The sequence below is a fragment of the Rhea pennata genome, chromosome 2, assembly GCF_028389875.1.
Source record: "Rhea pennata isolate bPtePen1 chromosome 2, bPtePen1.pri, whole genome shotgun sequence".
Taxonomy (NCBI): domain Eukaryota; kingdom Metazoa; phylum Chordata; class Aves; order Rheiformes; family Rheidae; genus Rhea; species Rhea pennata.
In genome coordinates this window covers 149,212,430-149,231,402 of record NC_084664.1, presented here as the reverse complement: position 1 = coordinate 149,231,402, position 18,973 = coordinate 149,212,430, and the positions used below count along the sequence as shown (strand labels likewise).

Sequence of the window (18,973 nt, the reverse complement as noted above, 5' to 3'; positions counted from 1 at the left end):
ATGGAGCAAAAAAGGATACCAAGCACTGAGATAACCGAGGAAAAACTAATCCTGTATTCAGAGCATACTTATCACTTCATGTCTCAGTTCACATCTGTTTAAGTTATCTGTTTTTAGCTTTTTGTTTCCGTGGTAATGAGAGCAAACACTATATTACTGCAGCTCCTAACAATAACTCCCTGTTTCCCTCTTCTGCAGCACTGCTCTGGTCCCACAGAGATTCACATAAAATCATTCTTTGTAACCAGCTGTATTATGTATGGACACTATCTGTAAAATAATTATGTATTTGTGATGTACACATGCCCTGCAAAGCTATTAGTGTGTACATACAGAGGCACTTCTGATAATATCCAGTTCTAACACTAACTCTGTATAATATAAACTCTATAAAAAACTGAAAATATGCATACCCATGGTCATGGCAATATTCCACAGTTCTAAATATCATAGGCTTGAAATGTTCAACCAAAAAGAAAAAAAAAAAAAACAAGAAGTTTAAAAATAATAATTATAGTGGCGCCTTTCTTGCTGCTCTGTAGCTGAAGTCTTCCTCACCTTCTGCGCCTGTACGCAACTGAGATTTAAAACTTTGACTTGTAAATAAATTGTGCCCTGAAACTACTGATACAGTCTTTTGTTCAGGGAGCAGACAGCTCAGCTAGTGAAATAGCTGTTCTCATACTCAGAGGTAATGGTAAGTGTTAGCTTACTTAGCTACCTTCTCAGTTTGTATCTGATAGCGCCTTTGTGCGTTACCAGCTTTTGTCTGCAACTATGAATTCTATGGATTTAGGGAATAATTCATACTTGAAAAGGGACATGTGTAGTATTATGTATATAGTTCCTTTTTAACATTATACTACTACTCCCCACTGGTATCTGCCAGTTAGAATTTGCATAGTAAATAGCCTGTAGGATGGTGGGAACGTACTGTAGGAGACGGTAGGAATCTGAGACAATGTGGAGAAGTAGTGACGGAAGGATACGATTCTGATGTAGAAGTCCATCAAACTGTTTTGTCTAGAGGAGACTTCATGAGCAGTAGTGACTTTCAGTTAAGGAAAAGAATTAAGTTTAGCCATCTGACTGGTTGGTCTTCAGCTAAGTAGGACTGAACAAGGTTTAGTTTGGAGCCAGCGAATTAGCAGCTCCTGATCAAAAGGGATCAGTACAGAACAGTAAGTATCCTTCTCTTATGGCCTACCGTAACACACAGTGTGGGATGAATACTGTCTCCATGGGCACAACCTAAAAACTTCCAAAACTTTAACTTGGAAGCTATACTTTAAGTTAAATATTCCTGCAAAATACTGAATCAATTGCTAAAAATGGTTGTAATAAAAATTGTTTAACAGACTACATTTTTCTGGCCAAGGCTGTAGATCGCATAACTGGAACTGAACGCGCCCAGCCTAGCTGCTTCCGTGTTGCCTGTGGTGTGGAATGTGGAATTGGCTGGACTGGAAGCAACACTCCCTCTCAAAAGCTAGGAGTGAGTGCTATCCGCTGAACTTCCAAGTGTTGTTTGATATCTGGCTAATGAGATGGAGTCTTGAATATTTAACTGTCCCATCAGTGGTTCAGAAAGATTTTAAAAAGCTAGTAGTAGTTTGAAAAAAAATACTTCTTGAACACATCTTCTGGAACGTTGTTCAGGGTGGCATGTCACAGAAGCATTAAACATTTTCCATCCTTTCCCCCACCACAAACTTTTTTTTTTTTTTTTTTTTTTTTTTTTTTTTTTTGTACATTTGCCCTGGATAGCAGTGAATTCACTTAAGGCAGTGGTTTTTCATAACTCAGGGGTTCCATGCAAAGGCCAAAACACTTAAATGTGGTAATTGCAATGTAGCAAAGACACTAAAAGGGGATGATACCAGATAAACATATGAATGAAGGCAACTGGGAACTTGAAATTTTACAAATTTTACGATTAGTGCAGAAAGGCTGATCAAGTTATTTTTAATGAATTTTAAATTTTGCTTTTTTTTCCAGGAATGTTTGTTATAATATTTCAGGAATGTTTGAATCTTGTATTACAGTAATCATCTAGGGAAGAGTCTGCAGCTGCTGATGGACAGAGTGGATGAGATGAGCCAAGACATTGTTAAATACAATACCTACCTGAGGAATGTAAGCAAACAGCAGCAGCAGAAGCACCAGGTTGGTAACAGAGAAAAAGTAGAGGACTTTTTGCACAAAATATAGTTATAGATGGGGCTATATCTAAGACAAATAAATGTATTTGGATTTGTATTGAAGCAAGATACGATTTCTGTAGAAATATATCCATTAAACAGATTTCTGAAACATTACAGTAACTGGTGAATCATCAAGTGAATGTATTTCTGCTGACGTGTTGTGTGAATTGGTATTTCTGTCTTTACTGTTTTACAAGTTTGTTGGTGATTTATGGTAAAACACAAACTCTTTGATAATTTGCTGTGGACCAAAGGACTAGAGGATAGGCAAATGAGCTGAAAAAGCAGGAACTGCAGGTGGACTGTTGGAAAGCAAACTCTGTGTCCTAATACCATCACATGTAAAGTCATGTGTCTAGGAATAAAGAAATACAGTCTATATTTAAAATAGGGTGGACTATCCTCTGATCAGAAATACCAGTTTAGTCCTGTTTTGTATCAGGATCAGATGATATTGGCACTTAATGCCAAAGGAGCTGTTTAAAATCCCAGATAGCCTATTTGGAGTGTGGAGACTGTATTACTTTTTATTTGTTATTGCTGCATTTGATGCCGTACTGTGTCTAATTATAGAAGAATGCTGATAAAATGGAAAAAAGCTCCATGAGAATGATTTAAAAGCCTGAAACCAGAGCACAATTGACTTCCTGTGATAAATGAAGTTAGGGAGTGACCTCTAGAAATACCTGCATGAAAAATAATTTTGGCCTTGTTAGTGTAGCAGATTGAGCTGTGATAAGATCCAATATCTGAAAATGGACCAGTCTAGGTTACAGATAGCTTTTGCTTTGCAGATATTGTTACACAAAGTAACTAATTATTAAAAAGAACATCTGTGATTCATGTAAAATGCTTTATCTCTATTCTAAAACTTTTTTTGTCAATTAAGGAAAGTTGTAGTTTGATTGGAAGATACTTTAGGGAAGCAGTATATGTCTGAATCAGTGTATATATGAAGCAATATAGTGGTCTCTCCTGAGTTCCTAATTCTTAAGGACATAGAAATTTGCTGCATGTTATCTTTTGAAGAAAACTTACTTTTTTATAGTTGGCTAATTCTAATAAAAAGATGGTAACTAATGGTACTCACTTCAAGATTTATATGTTTAACAAGGGGATCTATTTACTTGGAAGAGCAGAGCAAAGTAGGTTCCATGGTGTCTTACTTATTTCTTTACTAACTATAACTGCTTTGGTAGTGGCTCATTGCAACATAGTTAGTGGTCTTAGCTTTATTTTTAAAATGGAGCAATTGTGATTAAGAGCAAGCTGTTTCAAGAGAGAATAATAGGCAGACTGCTGAGAAGTGAATGGGGTAATGCAAAGAAAGAAGAAAGTACATAAAATTCACATATAAATATGGGCATTTAAAATTTTAATTCTAACATTGTCCAAAAACTGCATTTATCACTACTACTGGGAAAAAAAATATTCAATTTCAGTATGCCACCAATTATGAACTGTTTTCAAATGCTTATGCACAGATAGATTTAAGTAAGTGAGAGAAAACACTCTCTATAATTTGGCCTGTTTATTTTTTTGTGTTGAATAGAAGGTCTTAGAGAGATGAAGCTTACAAATTTACATTTATTAAATATCCAATCCCAGCATTAATTCACAAACATGACATATATTACAAAATCTCATATACAGGTTTTTGAATGTAAGCAGTCCTGCAGGAACAAATATTTATCCAATAGCTGAAAAAAATTACCTCTTTTAACCTTTATGAAGTTTGAGTCATGTGCATGGAAAAGGGAACCACTCTAAACGAATATTTATTTTTTATAGTAAATTAGTTCGTACAAATGGCTACGCTAGTTTATTCTCTGGTAACCCATGGAGAAATGATAGCAAACTGGCAGAATAGCTAAATAACCTGAATACAGAAATGAATCATTTTGCTTTTGAGAAGCATTTTTGTTTCAACCACCAGCTTGTTATCAGTTTAGAATTAAGATTTTTTTTAACTTAAAACACCTTGATTAATAAAGCTTTCTTCCCCTTTTACATTACTCAGTAGTAATGTTTTGATTTTTAACTTGCATAAAGTCAAGTATCTTTCATATAGCTATTTGAGACACTGGCTTCTCAAAGGTACATATTCTAACTTTGTTTTTCTAATATGTTTGGGGAAAATGGAGCTGTATATCATACTGTATTCTTTCTAGCAGATGCATTATTTATCTCCCCCCCCCAAAAAAAAAATTAAAAACAACTCCCACCACCTCAGTGCAACATCATTTTTTTGTGCATCACTTCTCTTAGGTGTCAACTCGAAAAAGAAAACAAAATGCTTACTCTCTGGTGAACTGAAGCAAATTGAATTGCATTTGAGGTTATCGTGCGAAGCTTGAGTTACTTTTATGCTTGGTTATTTGGTTTTTTGGATAAGGGGTGGTGTTTGTTTGAGGTTGGCTTGGTTACTCATCCCATGTGGGTAAATATAATTTTTAAAACATACTTGCTGGTTAGGTGAAGAGCATTGGAAGAGAAAAACTTGTTACTGTTTTAAAAGTCATGTTGCATTCTGTTTCTGTTGCTTTTTTCTAGTACCAGCAAAGACGTCAGCAAGAAAATATACAGCGTCAAAGCCGAGGAGAAGCCCCTCTTCCTGAAGAGGACATCAACAAACTTTTTAAACCACCACAGCCCCCTCCAAGAATGGAGTCACTGCTTATTGCAGGTAAAGTTCTAGAAATCTCTTTCAACTCATAGTTCATCTTTTCACATATTAATGTTACCTTGGGAAATGGTATGGTTGTTACCTTTGAAAGCATCTTGATTTTCCTCCCTCCCTGCCATTGCATTTCACATTACCACATGTTAATTTGGCACTGGTAGTATTCCAAATGGTGTCCTTCATTTGGTCGAAGACAGTGATTTCAACTTGAGATCTTAAACTTGAGTTCTTGGTATCTTAATTATCCAAAAAAAGATCATTAATAAAAACAATTCAATTGCTAATAGTCAGTCTATGGCTCTGTTAGAAAATAAGCTTCTACAAATCAAAATTTTAAACCACTGGTCTCGGGAAGTAACTGAGGCTTGGTACAAGATGCTGTTAGGAATGTGTGTATTTTTTAAAAGTAAGCGCATCTATTCAACCAGAACAGCTGTATAAAGCTTTAAATTTGATATAAGAATATGGAGATTATCTTCCTTTATTTCTTATTCTATGATCAGAATAAGACCCCTGACTGACCATTCTTATTCTATGATCAGAATAAGACCCCTGACTGACTCACCTTTCCTATGCTTTTTGTCTTGAAGGACAAACGTTTAGGACCTTATAATGGCAACAGAGAACAGAAATCCCAGATACCCTGTTCACTAATCTGAGTTTGGAAAATGTAATGAGAAAGCAAATTGCCTAGCTATAGCAGGCTGCTTAGACCAATTAGCTATCATCATTGATTATGCCAGTGGTTTAAAAAATGGATGTTAGAATGCTGATACAACGAGGTTCTTAGATTAAGAATTAAACTAAGTCCTAGTAGTTTAGGGTAAAGAAAAGATTGAGTGATTTGACATCAAAAAGTGAATTTAACCTGTTACTTTTCAGTTTTGGAGTGATCAAATTTTAGCAAGTGATTTTTTTACAGTGTTACTTTTAGAAGAAATAATGCTCTTGATTGAAGGACTCCAGAAGGAATAATAATAACTAAAAAGCATTTTTTGATATACGTTTTACCAGTTAATGAATTCTAGCAGCATTATAGTACTTAAATTCAGCATTAGCATATTTTAAAAATACAAAAAGGAAATGTGTGCATGTGTGTACACGCATATATGTTTTCTGATCGTGATAGTTTAGGATGAATCATGTCTTATAAGAGGAGAAATTGAATACTATTATACTTAAAGGAAAAAACAACTTTCAGCCAAAACACTTTTTTTCATTTTTTCTTTTATCATAATCGGGAAGGAATTGAAAGCATCCACTTCAATTCAGATGAAGTAAAGTTTGTGGATAAATAATAAAACTTAGCTCTTTTGTCTCTGAGGCATTTAAAAACTTCAGATAGATAGAGCATTAAATTGGGAATTTATTGGCCTTCTAAACAGTCTTAATTTTGATTAAACTGGCTTCATGTTTTGCCATTCCTAGCTAATAAGGGAAATAACTTGTAGCAGTACTTGTATAAATATGTTTTGATGGATATATTTGATTTGTAAAACACTGACAGGTCTTCATACACTGATAATTTTTGAAATGGCTAATAAAATAAAATATTAGGTGAAAAAGGCTACCAAAATGTCAAATGAGAGAACTACAATTTTCAATCCAATCGTGGAATATATTTACTGCAAATACTTTAACAGGGACAGCAAAATTCAGCGTTGTATTTTTAGAGCAGCTAAATATGAACAATTAAGTAATGTGATTAATCTTTATATAGCATCAAGACATAGCATTAAGAATTGTTTATTCTTTTTATTGTCCCGTTTTTTTGCTGGACAGTATGCTTTTCAGAAGTTGCATATAGTTGAATTATCGGAAAATTAGTTTTCAAACATATGAGTTTACCTATTCTGCTGATTTAATTTATTATTCTTTTGGGGAATATTGAAAATGTGAAGATTCAAATGCATAGAGTAGTCAGTCTGTTTTGGTTTCACTACATAAATGCTATGTGATTCATGCATTTTAGTTTTTTTAAAATCTTGTTGTAGGAATTTGGTGAAAGGGTAGTTTTACAACTGACAAGAACTTATTCTTCTTTCCTATTGACAGGTCAAATTAATACATACTGCCAGAATATTAAGGAGTTCAATGCACAGAACCTGGGCAAACTTTTCATGGCCCAGGCTCTCCAAGATTACAACAATTGAAGAAACTTTGCTATAATCTTCATCAGAAAAAAGTTATTTACAGTTTTATACTGTTCATGATCCTCTTGAAAATTTGGAATTATGGGAAAAGAATCTTGTTAAACAGAGTCACCTTGGTCTGTGTAGAACTCTCCTCTAAGAAAAAATAAAGACAAATTTTAATGATATTTTAGTATTTCTTTATTTGTTAGCTATATTGGACTGGAATTTTCTGTCGTCACTCAGGTTTTCTAAATGCTTGGCAGTTATTTGTGTTTAGTCATAGCAAATAATAAAGGTTTTATTTAACTTGGAATCTGAAATAAAAACAAATTATTACAAATGTTCAAGACAGCTGACTTCAGAAGAAATCTTACAATTTCTCAGTTGTGGTTGAGAAATTACAACCAAAATATCCTCATCATTTGGAACAGTTTGGTTTTTGTTTTTTTAATCAATTTGGACAGCCTAGTAAAATGAAACTTCCTTGTTACAAATATTTCTTAAGCTTCACAGTTGAAACACATAAAATTACTGCAATATTATATGGAGACTGATATCAATCATATCATCTTAAGCTCTTTTCCTGTCTTGCATTGCCACCACTGGCTGAATTTAAGTCCACTCTTTTTACTGAAGTTATCACAAAAGAAACTGTAGAAGTAGTTTAATCTGGAGTAGCTAGTGTAATACAAATGGACACCATATTTACTCCATATTGACTTTGCCATCGGGACATGCCTTTATTCCTGAACTTGGGAGACTACTTTTTAGCAATAGCATTGTAGTGACAACTTATGCATTATAGAGTTACCAATTTTTAGTTCGTCTTTCTTGTGTGTCACAGTGTAGATGAGTCCTGAAAGCCTAAAATGATGGAGGGAAAGTGGAAGAACAGCATTTGCTAAATACGAACCTAGTGTGGAAAATTTCAGCCTCCAAGGTGAATGTTTTGGAAGGTCAGAAGTGGGGGTTTAGACTAGAAACTTATTTTCTCAATTTTAACTGTAGCAATTGCAGTACTTAATATAAATATATATATATATATATTTATATATGTGTGTGTGTGTGTGTGTGTGTGTATACACGTACATACCTACATAAAAATTTTGTTAAGCCCTCAAGTCTACCAGTCTAATCTTTTGTCTTGGAAACTTTGGGCACCCTTGTTTTACCTTTTGTACAGTGAACTTACCTGAAATCAAAGATCTGCTAGGTATCCTGCTATTGTGCTATATGATTGAGTTTCACTTCCTGTAGAAATAAAATCCAGTGACAGTGTTAGTTTTCTAGTTTTCTGAAGGACCAAAGAAACTAAGGGACAAAAGTAGGGGAAGATAATTAGACATAAGATGAGGCATTTAAGGTAGAAAAATTTATCTTCTAAATAACTGGGAATAGAAGACTGACTCTGTAGTGACTATGTGTAGAAGGAGGCAGAAGTTCCATTATACATCTTAGAAGGTTTGCAAAGAATGTCTTAGCAAAATAAATACTTGGAAAAGGTTAAAACGAGTTGTGTGTTTTGAATCAGAACTCTTTAAAAATGTGGGATGTAAATGTGAGAAGGAGGGCAGTAATAGTCTGCTGTGTTGGAGTTTAACAAGATCAGTGAACTTCATGTAACTAAATGAGATGGGCTAAATGTCAATGAGAGTCCGTGAAGGAATATGGAAGACGTAAGTAGGGATTTGTGGCTTCTACAGGTAGTATGAATTTGAGGCAGACAAGGAAAGGAGATAGAGTAGATGAAGCTGGAGTAGATTTTGGAGATGAATTGACTGTTCTGTTCTGAATCACACTTTGGTCTTCTGAGGTTGTCACAGAGGAGAAAAAAAAAAAAAAAAAAAAAAAAAAAAAAAAAACAGATGAAACCTGTTTGAGCTAGGGAGCTAGAGCCTGTCATCTATAAATGAGAATCAATGGGTTAGGAAATAAAAGGGATGGGAGGGCTGGGTCTGTGTCTCCATGCTGGGTTTGGTAACAGATGTCCCAGCTAGCGCTGCATCCCTGCAGCTTGGCTGTTTCTTGTTCTCACCCTAATGTGAGCTGGCTGGGGCAGCCCATTCGCCATAAGACACATGCTTTCCACTTCTAATCGTCCTAGGGCTATCTTTTATCCCACTTCCATTCTTGTTTGTGAAAAGCTTTTCTGTAAACTAATAAATATACAGTGACTTTACAGTCTTTAAAAAAAACCCTCTAGAGGCGTTACAACTTTTGTTGATCAGTCATACAGAATTAAGGCTTCAAGAGAGACCCTGTATTTTTTAGAGGACCTGCTTTGATCTGTCAGTGTTCCATATGTCTCCATTTTAATAATGCAAAGATGATGGATTCTGATACCAGTAGTGAGCTGCAATAAAAAATATTTTCCTTTCTCAATAATGTAGCTTAGTGTTCCTAAGCCTGTATGCTTTCCATAAAGATCAGCCCTAATGAGAGGAACTGCATGGGAGAACATGACTTCCACACATTGCATGCAGTCGTTCCAGGGAGATACCGAGAGAATCTTTTTCTGTTTATTGACATTGGCCAATCTTTTCAGTCAGTGATTGCTCTGGCAAGCAAGTCCTCTGCACTGTGCTCCTGTCTTCATCATGTGTCCAGAGCTGATGCATGTGCGCCTGAAATGAAATGTGCATGCACACTGTGGGCAGAGGGAAGTGCTTCTCTATTCTTTAGGAGTCAGGCAGCAGGAAGACTGCAGTCCTGTGAATTATTCATGTAGTCCACATCTAGCAATCCTCTTTCCCGTGACAGGCCTGACTGTTCAGATCTGAGTTTAGATAACTGCTGTTTGGTAATTGCTTTTTATTTGTGCAGAACAATAATCACCTTAAGAGAAGATGCTGCTTTGGAATCCAGCTCTAATTAGCGCTTGTCTTACAGCAAGTCTTTTAAGCTAAATATTGTAAAAGCCTTTCAAAGGTGAGGTTTGAAGTAGAGAAAAGAGATGTTTGAGTCTATTTGGGAAGCCCTCTCCCTGAACTGTAGCCCTAGATCATATTACCATGACTACCTACATATGGGAGAGTGTGGTCCTCTACCCCAACTCTTTTTTCACATGTAGACAAAACATAGAGTTTTACGCTTGTAGGGTAGGGAAAATGAAGCACTTATAGATGGTTAGAAAGTTATTGTTCCTACAGTTAGAGCAAAGCACACTTTCTGAGGAGTCACAGCAGTGGACCTTACATGCTTCTAAGCAAAGTGGAATAGGTTCATCTCTCAGTCTTTTGAAGCATCTGAAATGTGTCCAGTTATACTAACTTCCTTGTGGTTATCTTCAGGACAGGCAATAAGAAAAGGACACTAATCTTTGGACCATCTACTTGGGTGCACTGGGAGAATATCCGTAATTCTTTAGATATGGTTAACTGTGACAATTGTTACAGACTCTAATCCTTAACATCAGTATTTAATGAAAATGAAACCAAATGGGAAAGAGCTTTTTATGAAATCTAAATGTACTTGATATGCCTGTATCTCTGCATCAAGATAAAAAGCAGTATTTCATTCTCCTTTTGGCATTTTTGAAGTTGGACCAAATTCCATCTAGAGTGTAAGTATTCTGCAGGTGAATGGCTTCATAGGAACTGGAGGAAAGCTGGGTTATATTACCCAGTTATTCTATATATTTTCCTGTCCTTTTTCTCAGTTCCACACAATATTCCCCCCAAATCATCAAATGTTTAGAACTCAAATCTCTACTCTTCTGCATCTTGTCAGTTTGGACTTCTGTGCAAAATTGAACAGAATAGGATTACCGAATAAAACTGGCAGTGTTTGTGCAGATGTAAACAACCATACCGAGTGCACAGTGGAGAAGACTTGGATGATGATGCAGATGTCCTATTCTGGATTAATGCAGACATCAGATGGGAATGGCAGTGGCAACCAATGCACTTCTAAAGAACACACGAATTCTTTGTGTTTACGGTCTTTATGCTTTGAAAATTCCTGAGCATTGAGCCATTCATTAATCTTCCTTTTGGTTGATCTTGCCTGATTATTTTTTTTTCTCTTCTGAGGAATCTCTGATATGACAGATTACTGATGATGACCTGAAACATCTCTAAGAAGCAAGGTCTACTTAATGGTTGTCACTTGATGGTGAATGGACTGCAGGAACTCTCGGTACTCTGTTAAAAAGCTTTAAGGAGCTGATGAGTCAAAAAATGTTACCAATCCAAGTATATGCAATATGTGCAGTAAGAGAAATTGAATTGCTCTCTATAGAACTGATTCTTATCCAGGTTGCCAGCTGTGTGGTGAAAGATGTGTGTCTCATGATTTTTCATACCTGTGCATTTTCTTCTGCACTTTTTTTTACTACTTTTGCACTTTTTTAACTTAATTTCAGATTTTAACCATAGAGTGTTAATTTTCAAGCAAGAGGAAAATGCCACTCTAAATCAAAGGGTGTCTGTGTATTAGATGCTTTGCTTTTCCTTGAATTCTTCTGGAAAGCCTTGTCTGCAGTTGAGGATGTATTTTAGATTTTGTGAGCAGAACACCAAATTCACGATGGAGGTTTTGGTGGAGCGGTGGTCAGTGGTTGTCAGGTGTGGATTTAAGCTTCTGCATGCCTTTAATCTTCTGTTGTAGGGGACTGAATGCCCTGGCACTGCTCAGGAAGTAATGGTGTTGGTGTACTTGTTGCTAGTCCAGTGTGAATGGTTCAGAAAGATTTTGTACCAGCTTTACAACTGGAAGGAGGTTTATACAAACTTGGGCCTGTGTTTTATTTTTTGATCTTTTAATTGACAGAACAGATTGCTGTTGACACAACTCATCATATGCTGAGCAGTAGCAAATTGTACAGAGCTGTAGAGTATGGCATAAAAACCAACAGCTTTAGCCAAAGGCTCCGTAGCGAAAGAAAAATTAATGCCTTATTTCAATTAAAGCAAATATTTATATATGGAAAAATAGCCAGATCAGTTTTACAGTGATATTAAAAGGCATCAGAGTGTCAGTAAAATAAACATGGAAGGGTAGCAATGTTATTTATCCAGCAGAAACTCAGCTAAAGATTTCAAAAACTTAAAAGATGAATGTGTAATGAAGATTTCCATTGTTTTAAGTGATCAGTTTATTAAGCTGTCAGCATTGTTGAGGGTGGTGTTCCTGAACTGTAGTATCGTGCATCAAGCTTTTGACTGAAATTTTTTCTTATATTTGAGCAATGCAATTTAGTTCTATATGAAAGAATGCATGCTATTTTCTTCATCCAGTGTGTGATTTCAACTTTTATGTCTTAGTAAAGCTGACAGAATGAGAGTCATTCCCAAGAGGTTAGAAAGCTGAAAACTGATTGAAAGATTCAGGAGTCTCATCTCACATCCAATGTTTGCATACCCTGGCATCTGAAAACAAATCACTCAAGGATTTGATGTAGTTTTTGTTTGTTACAAAACCTCCCCCCCCCCCTTCACAAATCTTTCACTTGGCTTCTTTAACGTTAGTTAATTTTTAGTTTGTAGATTGCATCCAAGACAGGAAGACATAGTACATAATCGGAATGTACCAGAGTCAGTAGTTTTGCCTGTTTCAAGCTGTGATAATATGCCTGAAAGTGAAATCTAATGATGACTTTATATATTTTAGGGCAAGAAGTAAGCAATGTGATGATCAAGGCTAGTCTGTTTTCTTTCAACAGATTGTAACGTTTCAGCGGTTTCTGCTTTGGACCAAATGTGTGAATTCCATACCAAATTCTTTATACATACCTTAAGCAAAAAATGCAGTCATATTAATTCCTATAACATTTAACATAACTCAGTAGTCAGCTAGGCAAGTATACTTTTACTAGCTGTGAAAAAAGAGTCTCCAAAAGAGTTAGCAGTTACAAGCTTCAACAGTGCTAGTTTCTTGTATACATGGACTTAAAAGGTCATATTTAATTTCATCATTTTTAACATATTTTGTGAAGTCATATTCTGAGCTTTCTACTACAACTGGGCTTTCAATCAGAAAAAAAAAATAGCTTGTTCTAGTAGAGCACTTTCTACAGATATATATATGGGCACGAGAATTCATGGCTTTTATTTCTCGTGGCTTTTTGTCTTTTAGTTCAACCACAAATAGCTTTTTGCGATGACTCCTACATGAGTGCCACATTACCTTCAGCTTCCCCCTAAGTGTTCCTTATCTTCCCTCTTGTGAATGTGCTAGTCCAGTGCTATCTGCCTGCTGAGTAGCTACTAGCAGGCTAAAAAAGTGGCTTTCAGACGCGCGTGCTTCCAGACCCTCTTGGGCTGTGGGTCACGCTGGTCTGAGGTATGATCTCAGGATCTGAGCCTATTGATATCTCAAATATAGCTGAATTAGGCAAATGAGTTTAAAAATTACTAGAGTGTAGTTAAGAGACAGCAAAATCGCATAAAGCTATTTTTTAAGGAAACTTAAGCTAAAAATAACTCTTTACTTATGCTGATATTATCTACAACTGTGACTATTACAGTGTATGTGTAAAGCAGGCAAATACCAATGAAAGCTGTACAGATCTGGGTTTGCATGGGTTGCCAAAATCCGTCATGGGGTAAATAACACAGACTAGAGTAGAACCAACAGCTTAGAAATGAAAAACTCTGCCTTGTTCACTGATTGATTTTTGTAAGACTCTAATGAATCTTTAATGAATCTCCACTCTGAAAGGAAAGTTTTCTTCTTGGAAAGGGTAACCAGACATTTTAATTTTATAGATCTTTGTAAAAGGGGAAAAAGAGGAGTTCTGTGAGAAGAAAAAGGGCTGCTGAACTGAGAGTTAAACAAATAACATGTTCCCAAAGTGACGAGATTGTGGCTGTCTGCAAATTACACACCCTAGTGTAAGAGCAAAATCCCATAACGTTTGTCAGTGTGAATATTTTTCTTAGTCATAAGAATTTTCATTAGGTCACAATATTATGAGAAGAAACTTCTGTTGTGCATCTATAGCATTTTCAGCTATCTTAAAAGAAATGACTAAAGCTGCTCTAGTCTGGCATTTGCCTGAAACTTCTTATCCCCTTCATAGGTGGCTACTGCTGCTTCCTTTTGTGGGACAACTGAATCTTTTCTCTTACATAAAGTAGGAGGACTTTTCTCATTAAAGGAGAGGAAATTGAACTTAGGCTATGGGTTGAGCAGTCTCCAAGGAGGAAACAATGAAGCTGGTGAAAAGTTTGTCCCTATCTTGTAGCCTACTAGCCACAAGCTCATTTTCCCACCATCGTTGACACTCAGGAGCTGTGAGTTTGCCACTCCTGTTCCTAGTGTTGTAAGTAGTAATATTCATAGGAATTGCTGTATATATATATATATATATATATATATATATATATATATATATATATGTTTTTATATGCTTAAATGACAGTTCTTCTTGATACAAAACATACCGACTGGTTTGTATTTTGCAACTGCCTGGCAATCTAGACATGAGTCTAGAAGGGAATCCTGTTTCTAAACCTGGATTCAGGAGATCCAGATAGCTTTGTGCTCTATGGCAAGTTCGTTTTATGAGCCTGAGCAGATCATTTAATCCCTGCACTTCAGTTCTCCATTGCAATAAGAATATTATAAATTCTGTCTCATTTGTATTTTTGGAATGTACACTCCTTGAAGACAGTGTCTGTCATAAAGTGCTTAATGGGCTCAATTCAGTCTGTCCTCAGCAGGGCCTTGATATCATTTGGAGAATCTTAGTATAATTGCCTGATTATTACATCTCACGGAGAAAGTAGTACGTGATTATGCCGTTAAAAGGTTGTGTGCTGAGTAACTGGATAAAGATTGCACGGACAATTCAAGTTTTCCCCATCTCTCGAGGGCTCAAACTTCCAAAGCTTAGGAAAGCTGGTTTTATCCTGTGGAAGTGTATGGTGAGGATCCTGCCGTGCTGGCTTTATCTGGGAGCTGTGTGGGAAGCGCAGTTTCCCCTCCTAGAGCTACAAGTGTAGAAAGTGGTGTAGCACTATGCCATTACCTACCATATGAAGGGACCTGACAGCAGAGGGATGTTAACAGGTTTCTTAACTACTTGCCAAACAGCAAAGCAGTGTTGACACCTGTAGGTGTGAGCGCTCACACCTTGTAACCACACCAGCCAGGCAAGGTTGCTGCCTAAACTCTTCCTAGCACCTGCTTTTGATTTCTTATGTCTCTTAGTTCTGTAATTAACTCACCACTTTCTTTCTTTCCACTCATATTCTGTGCTCTTTTTCAGCATTCCTTGCTGTTTGGTTGTCTCTGTGATAATCACTCTGCTGAAAATTCAACCCCTTATTTTACTTTGTGGAAGCACCAGAGCTTTTCACATGAAACTGTAGTTTGTTTCCTTTCTGCCTTTTTCTTTTTCTTTTTTTCTTTTTTTCCCCTGTAACCTCAATCTTAGAAATAGCTGAATCCCTTGAGCAAAAGCTTCCCAAAAAAGATCGCATTAGTCAGACAGCTAACATCGGGAATGTTTAGCCTGAAATGTTCAAAGTTATCCTGAAGCTGAGTATTACAATGGAAAAGGTTAAGTAGCCTCCACATGAATGCAGCTACTTGTGCTGCCATTAATAATCTTGGCTTTGCAGAGAATGTTCTGTTAGCTAAATTAGATTAACCAGTAAATTTTCTCCATCTTTAATGTCTATCAGATTTAAGGCTTCTGGGCTTAATCCTACTGCCACTAAAACCGATGGTAAAACTGTTGAATTCGGTGTGAACATGGAGTCTTTAGCAATGATGTCAGAATTTTGTACTGTTAAAATCTGTGAGTACCAAGAATATAAATATTACAATGTTTAATGTAAAATTACATTTTTAATACTATAGAAAAAATGATGAAGGGTTCAATTCCATTTTTCTGAATAGTTCATATATCTAAAGAATTACAACTCTTGTGAGAGTATAATAGCTGAAGTCATATTGGTATTTAATGTTTTATCATTGTAGTTCTGCTTCCAGCCTCTGCACTTAATTCTATCACTACCATGATTTGCTGTGGCATTATTCAGATTTGAATTGCTTTTACTATTCACTGACAAGAAAGCAATTCCAAAAATATTGTCTACATTGTTTGCTAAAAAATACAATAATATAAACTACTGCCCTATTCAGCTGATAATTGCTCATGATGCCACTGTTAAACCGCAGGTAAACAAGCAGCATCCCAGGGTTCACAGGGTTCAGGGTTTTATCTAGCGTATAGTCCCTCTGGCATAGCATTATATTCCTAAATGCAGCAATCTACAGATCTAAAGTGCTGAGATATTTTGTCCTCTGTTTTATACACAAAAGGCGTTTTCTTTTTGTCCCCATGTAAAGCTTAAGAGTTTCTCCGATGCGGTTTCACTTTGGTTTCCCGTTCCTAGATTTTTTTCAGGGAAAGGAGCGCAGAGCTGCTGTCAGGGCATAGGCTAACCCCGCGCTAGGCTGGGGGCGAGAGACAGTTCAGCAGGATGAAACTTTGGCGTGGTTAGCTCACCTCAGCTCTTTGCTCGTCTCACTGGACTGCTGTGGTATCCTACCTTGAGCACTTGTGAGCTGCTCTGCCGTGTATGGTGTAGACAGCCTTCAGCCAGAGATCATTGCAGAGAGATCTGCCGTATCGGCGAGCTGAGCCAGGCTGCTCAGTCTGTGCTTCGTTCCACACAATCTGCCGGAAAGTAAAGAGGAGGTGAGAGGTTTCAGTATGTTCGGGGGTGGGAAATCTGCCTCTTCCTCAGTTTGAAAGTGAGAGGTGGCGCAGATTGAAGTGAAGAGATTTACAGGATGTGGCTGCAGAGCATGAGCCTGCAGAGGAGAGCCAGCATCCCAGAAAATGTACAGGGACAGGGGTACCGTCTGACCCCAAAAGACAGACTATCCACATGCTCGTATCCATCTTCCAGAGAATTCACAGCAAGTGCTCATAAATGACAACCCTGCAGTTGTCAGATCCACCTACAAACGAGCAGCTCTCTTTCGGAGTGCTCTGCTGAGCCAAAGGGGTGAACCTCTCTGAAGCCTGTTCGTCACCAGTTTTAATAGCAACGTTCTTATCGTGGTGTGGGGGGCTTTAATCGTGCACGTCCCATTAGTGCTAATGGGGAGTTACGCACCTGATGAAGTCCTAGGTATGGAGATGAGAAAATAAATCTAGGGTTACAATCTCATTAAAGACATGGTTGCTTATTTCATGCGTAATTGCCCTTTTGCCACCTTTAGCTTTGATTCATGACTTTATTTGTTCCTCTGAATGAAGTCTTCACCACTCCAGATCATAACTTCCTCTTACGTGCCCCGAGATGACTGCTCTCACTTCTCTCCAGCTCTATTGTTCAGCATGTCAAAAAAAAAAAAAAAAAAAAAAAAAAAACAGGACTCATCCCCAGAGAATTACTGGGAGCCCAATACGGAGAGGACTTTTTCTTTTCAGGCTTCACCAATTTCCTTGTTGTGTTGCATTATGAACACTTGAAACTGCTGCTAGGCCACGCTATTTCTCAGCACTATTTACCATTGCTTTTGAAAATCCGGCTGTACTCAGCATTTTGTCATGGACTACAAGAGCTTGGGGAAACAGGATGCAGCAGGAGTCAGACTTGTGGTGGAGAAAGTGGGTGTGTGCGGGCTGAGGAATGAGCTGCTGTGGCACACAGGGGTTTTTGGAAAAGGTGCTTATATAAAAGCAAGGGAAAGAAGGAAGAAGAGAAAGCCAGGAGAGCGTTGGGGCTGGCTGAAGTGAAGAGATGGTGGAAAAAAGTACTCTAACCCAGTGAAACGAGGGAAGGGTAGCTGAGAGCTCCTGCAGGATGTAGCACGCAAAACTCCACTCTGGGGTGCTGTAGTGAGCTGGGATCCCCCCTCAGTTGTGACCACTGCTGCCACCTCATGAGCCCCCATCATTGCCTGCTCTGGGATGTGTCCACTGCTGGCTGGTGGCACGGTGACTGAGAGCTCCCCTTCCTGAGGAGCAAGTGGATCAACAAATAGGCAAAGAGGTAACTTTCCCAAATGCCAGATGTTTTATGGAAGATGGTGATTTCTGAAGGGATTAAGAATACTGAAACCAAATGTTCTGCAGTTCAATGAAGATCATCTTATCTTGTAGGCTTTTCCTTCCTGAATCCCTTCTGTCCCCAAAGTTGTCATATAAGGGAAGAATGGAAGTTTTATAACCCATTATATATAGCAGATGACAAAAAAGAGGATTTTTTATTATTCTAATGTGCATGATTTTGGATTTTTTAATTTTTCAGAAAGGGTAATTTTGTTCAAACTGATCCTAAAAAGCTTTGCTACCCCTGGGCCAAGGTATTCTACAGCAGTTAATAAGCTGAATGCCCATCACAGATTGTCTTACAAAAGTCTGGTTTGCCAAATAAATTTAATGAAGCCTGAAAACTATTAAGGGGGTTACCTCAAGATTAATGGTCACTTGAGAATATTGATTTTCTCTTCTGGAGATCAGAACATGGAAGGGTTGAAAACTGCTTCTGGATTTTTTTTTCCCCAAGACTGTTGTGCTTTCAGCAGTCAGCAACTGAGGTTATGTACAGGATTCTAGAAGGAAGCTTGGAAATAGGGCAAATCTCAAGAGCAGAGGCAGGAAGATGATAGTTAAGATGATAAGTAAAGGGGTAGGCCATTTAAGAAAGTTTTGGGACAGGGAAAAAGGAAGGGGAGGAATGAGAAAGGTACAGAGCTGATTTCCTTCCCTAGCAAATGAGCTGAGTGGAAGGGGGAGTTGCCATGTGTGAGAAAGACATTAAAGGCAGACAAAAATGTTGATTTTGTCATATTTTTGAGCAAGGAAGAGTGCAGCGTAAGGGAAGCTGAAACGAGGTAGAAAAATCATGAATGTGAGCAGACTGGAGACAATGAAGAGCAGTCAATAGCAAGCAGCTGGGCACTGCTGGTGAGCTGGGAAGAAAGTGGAGATTTGAAAAGACACAATGTTAAATGGAAATGAAATTGGTGGAATAGGAAATTTT

At 37.3% G+C, this 18,973-nt stretch overlaps 1 protein-coding gene across 1 annotated transcript in view; it reads left to right on the top strand.

Moving 5' to 3' along the window:
- Positions 1-7,207, top strand: part of EIF3H (eukaryotic translation initiation factor 3 subunit H) — an 85,572-nt gene extending 78,365 nt beyond the window's left edge. The window contains exons 6-8 of the mRNA XM_062568391.1: positions 2,046-2,166; positions 4,758-4,890; positions 6,943-7,207. Coding sequence (XP_062424375.1) covers positions 2,046-2,166; positions 4,758-4,890; positions 6,943-7,040 — 352 coding nt within the window. The 3' untranslated portion in view covers positions 7,041-7,207. The remainder of the gene's footprint in view (positions 1-2,045; positions 2,167-4,757; positions 4,891-6,942) is intronic.
- The last annotated feature ends 11,766 nt before the right edge of the window (positions 7,208-18,973 follow it).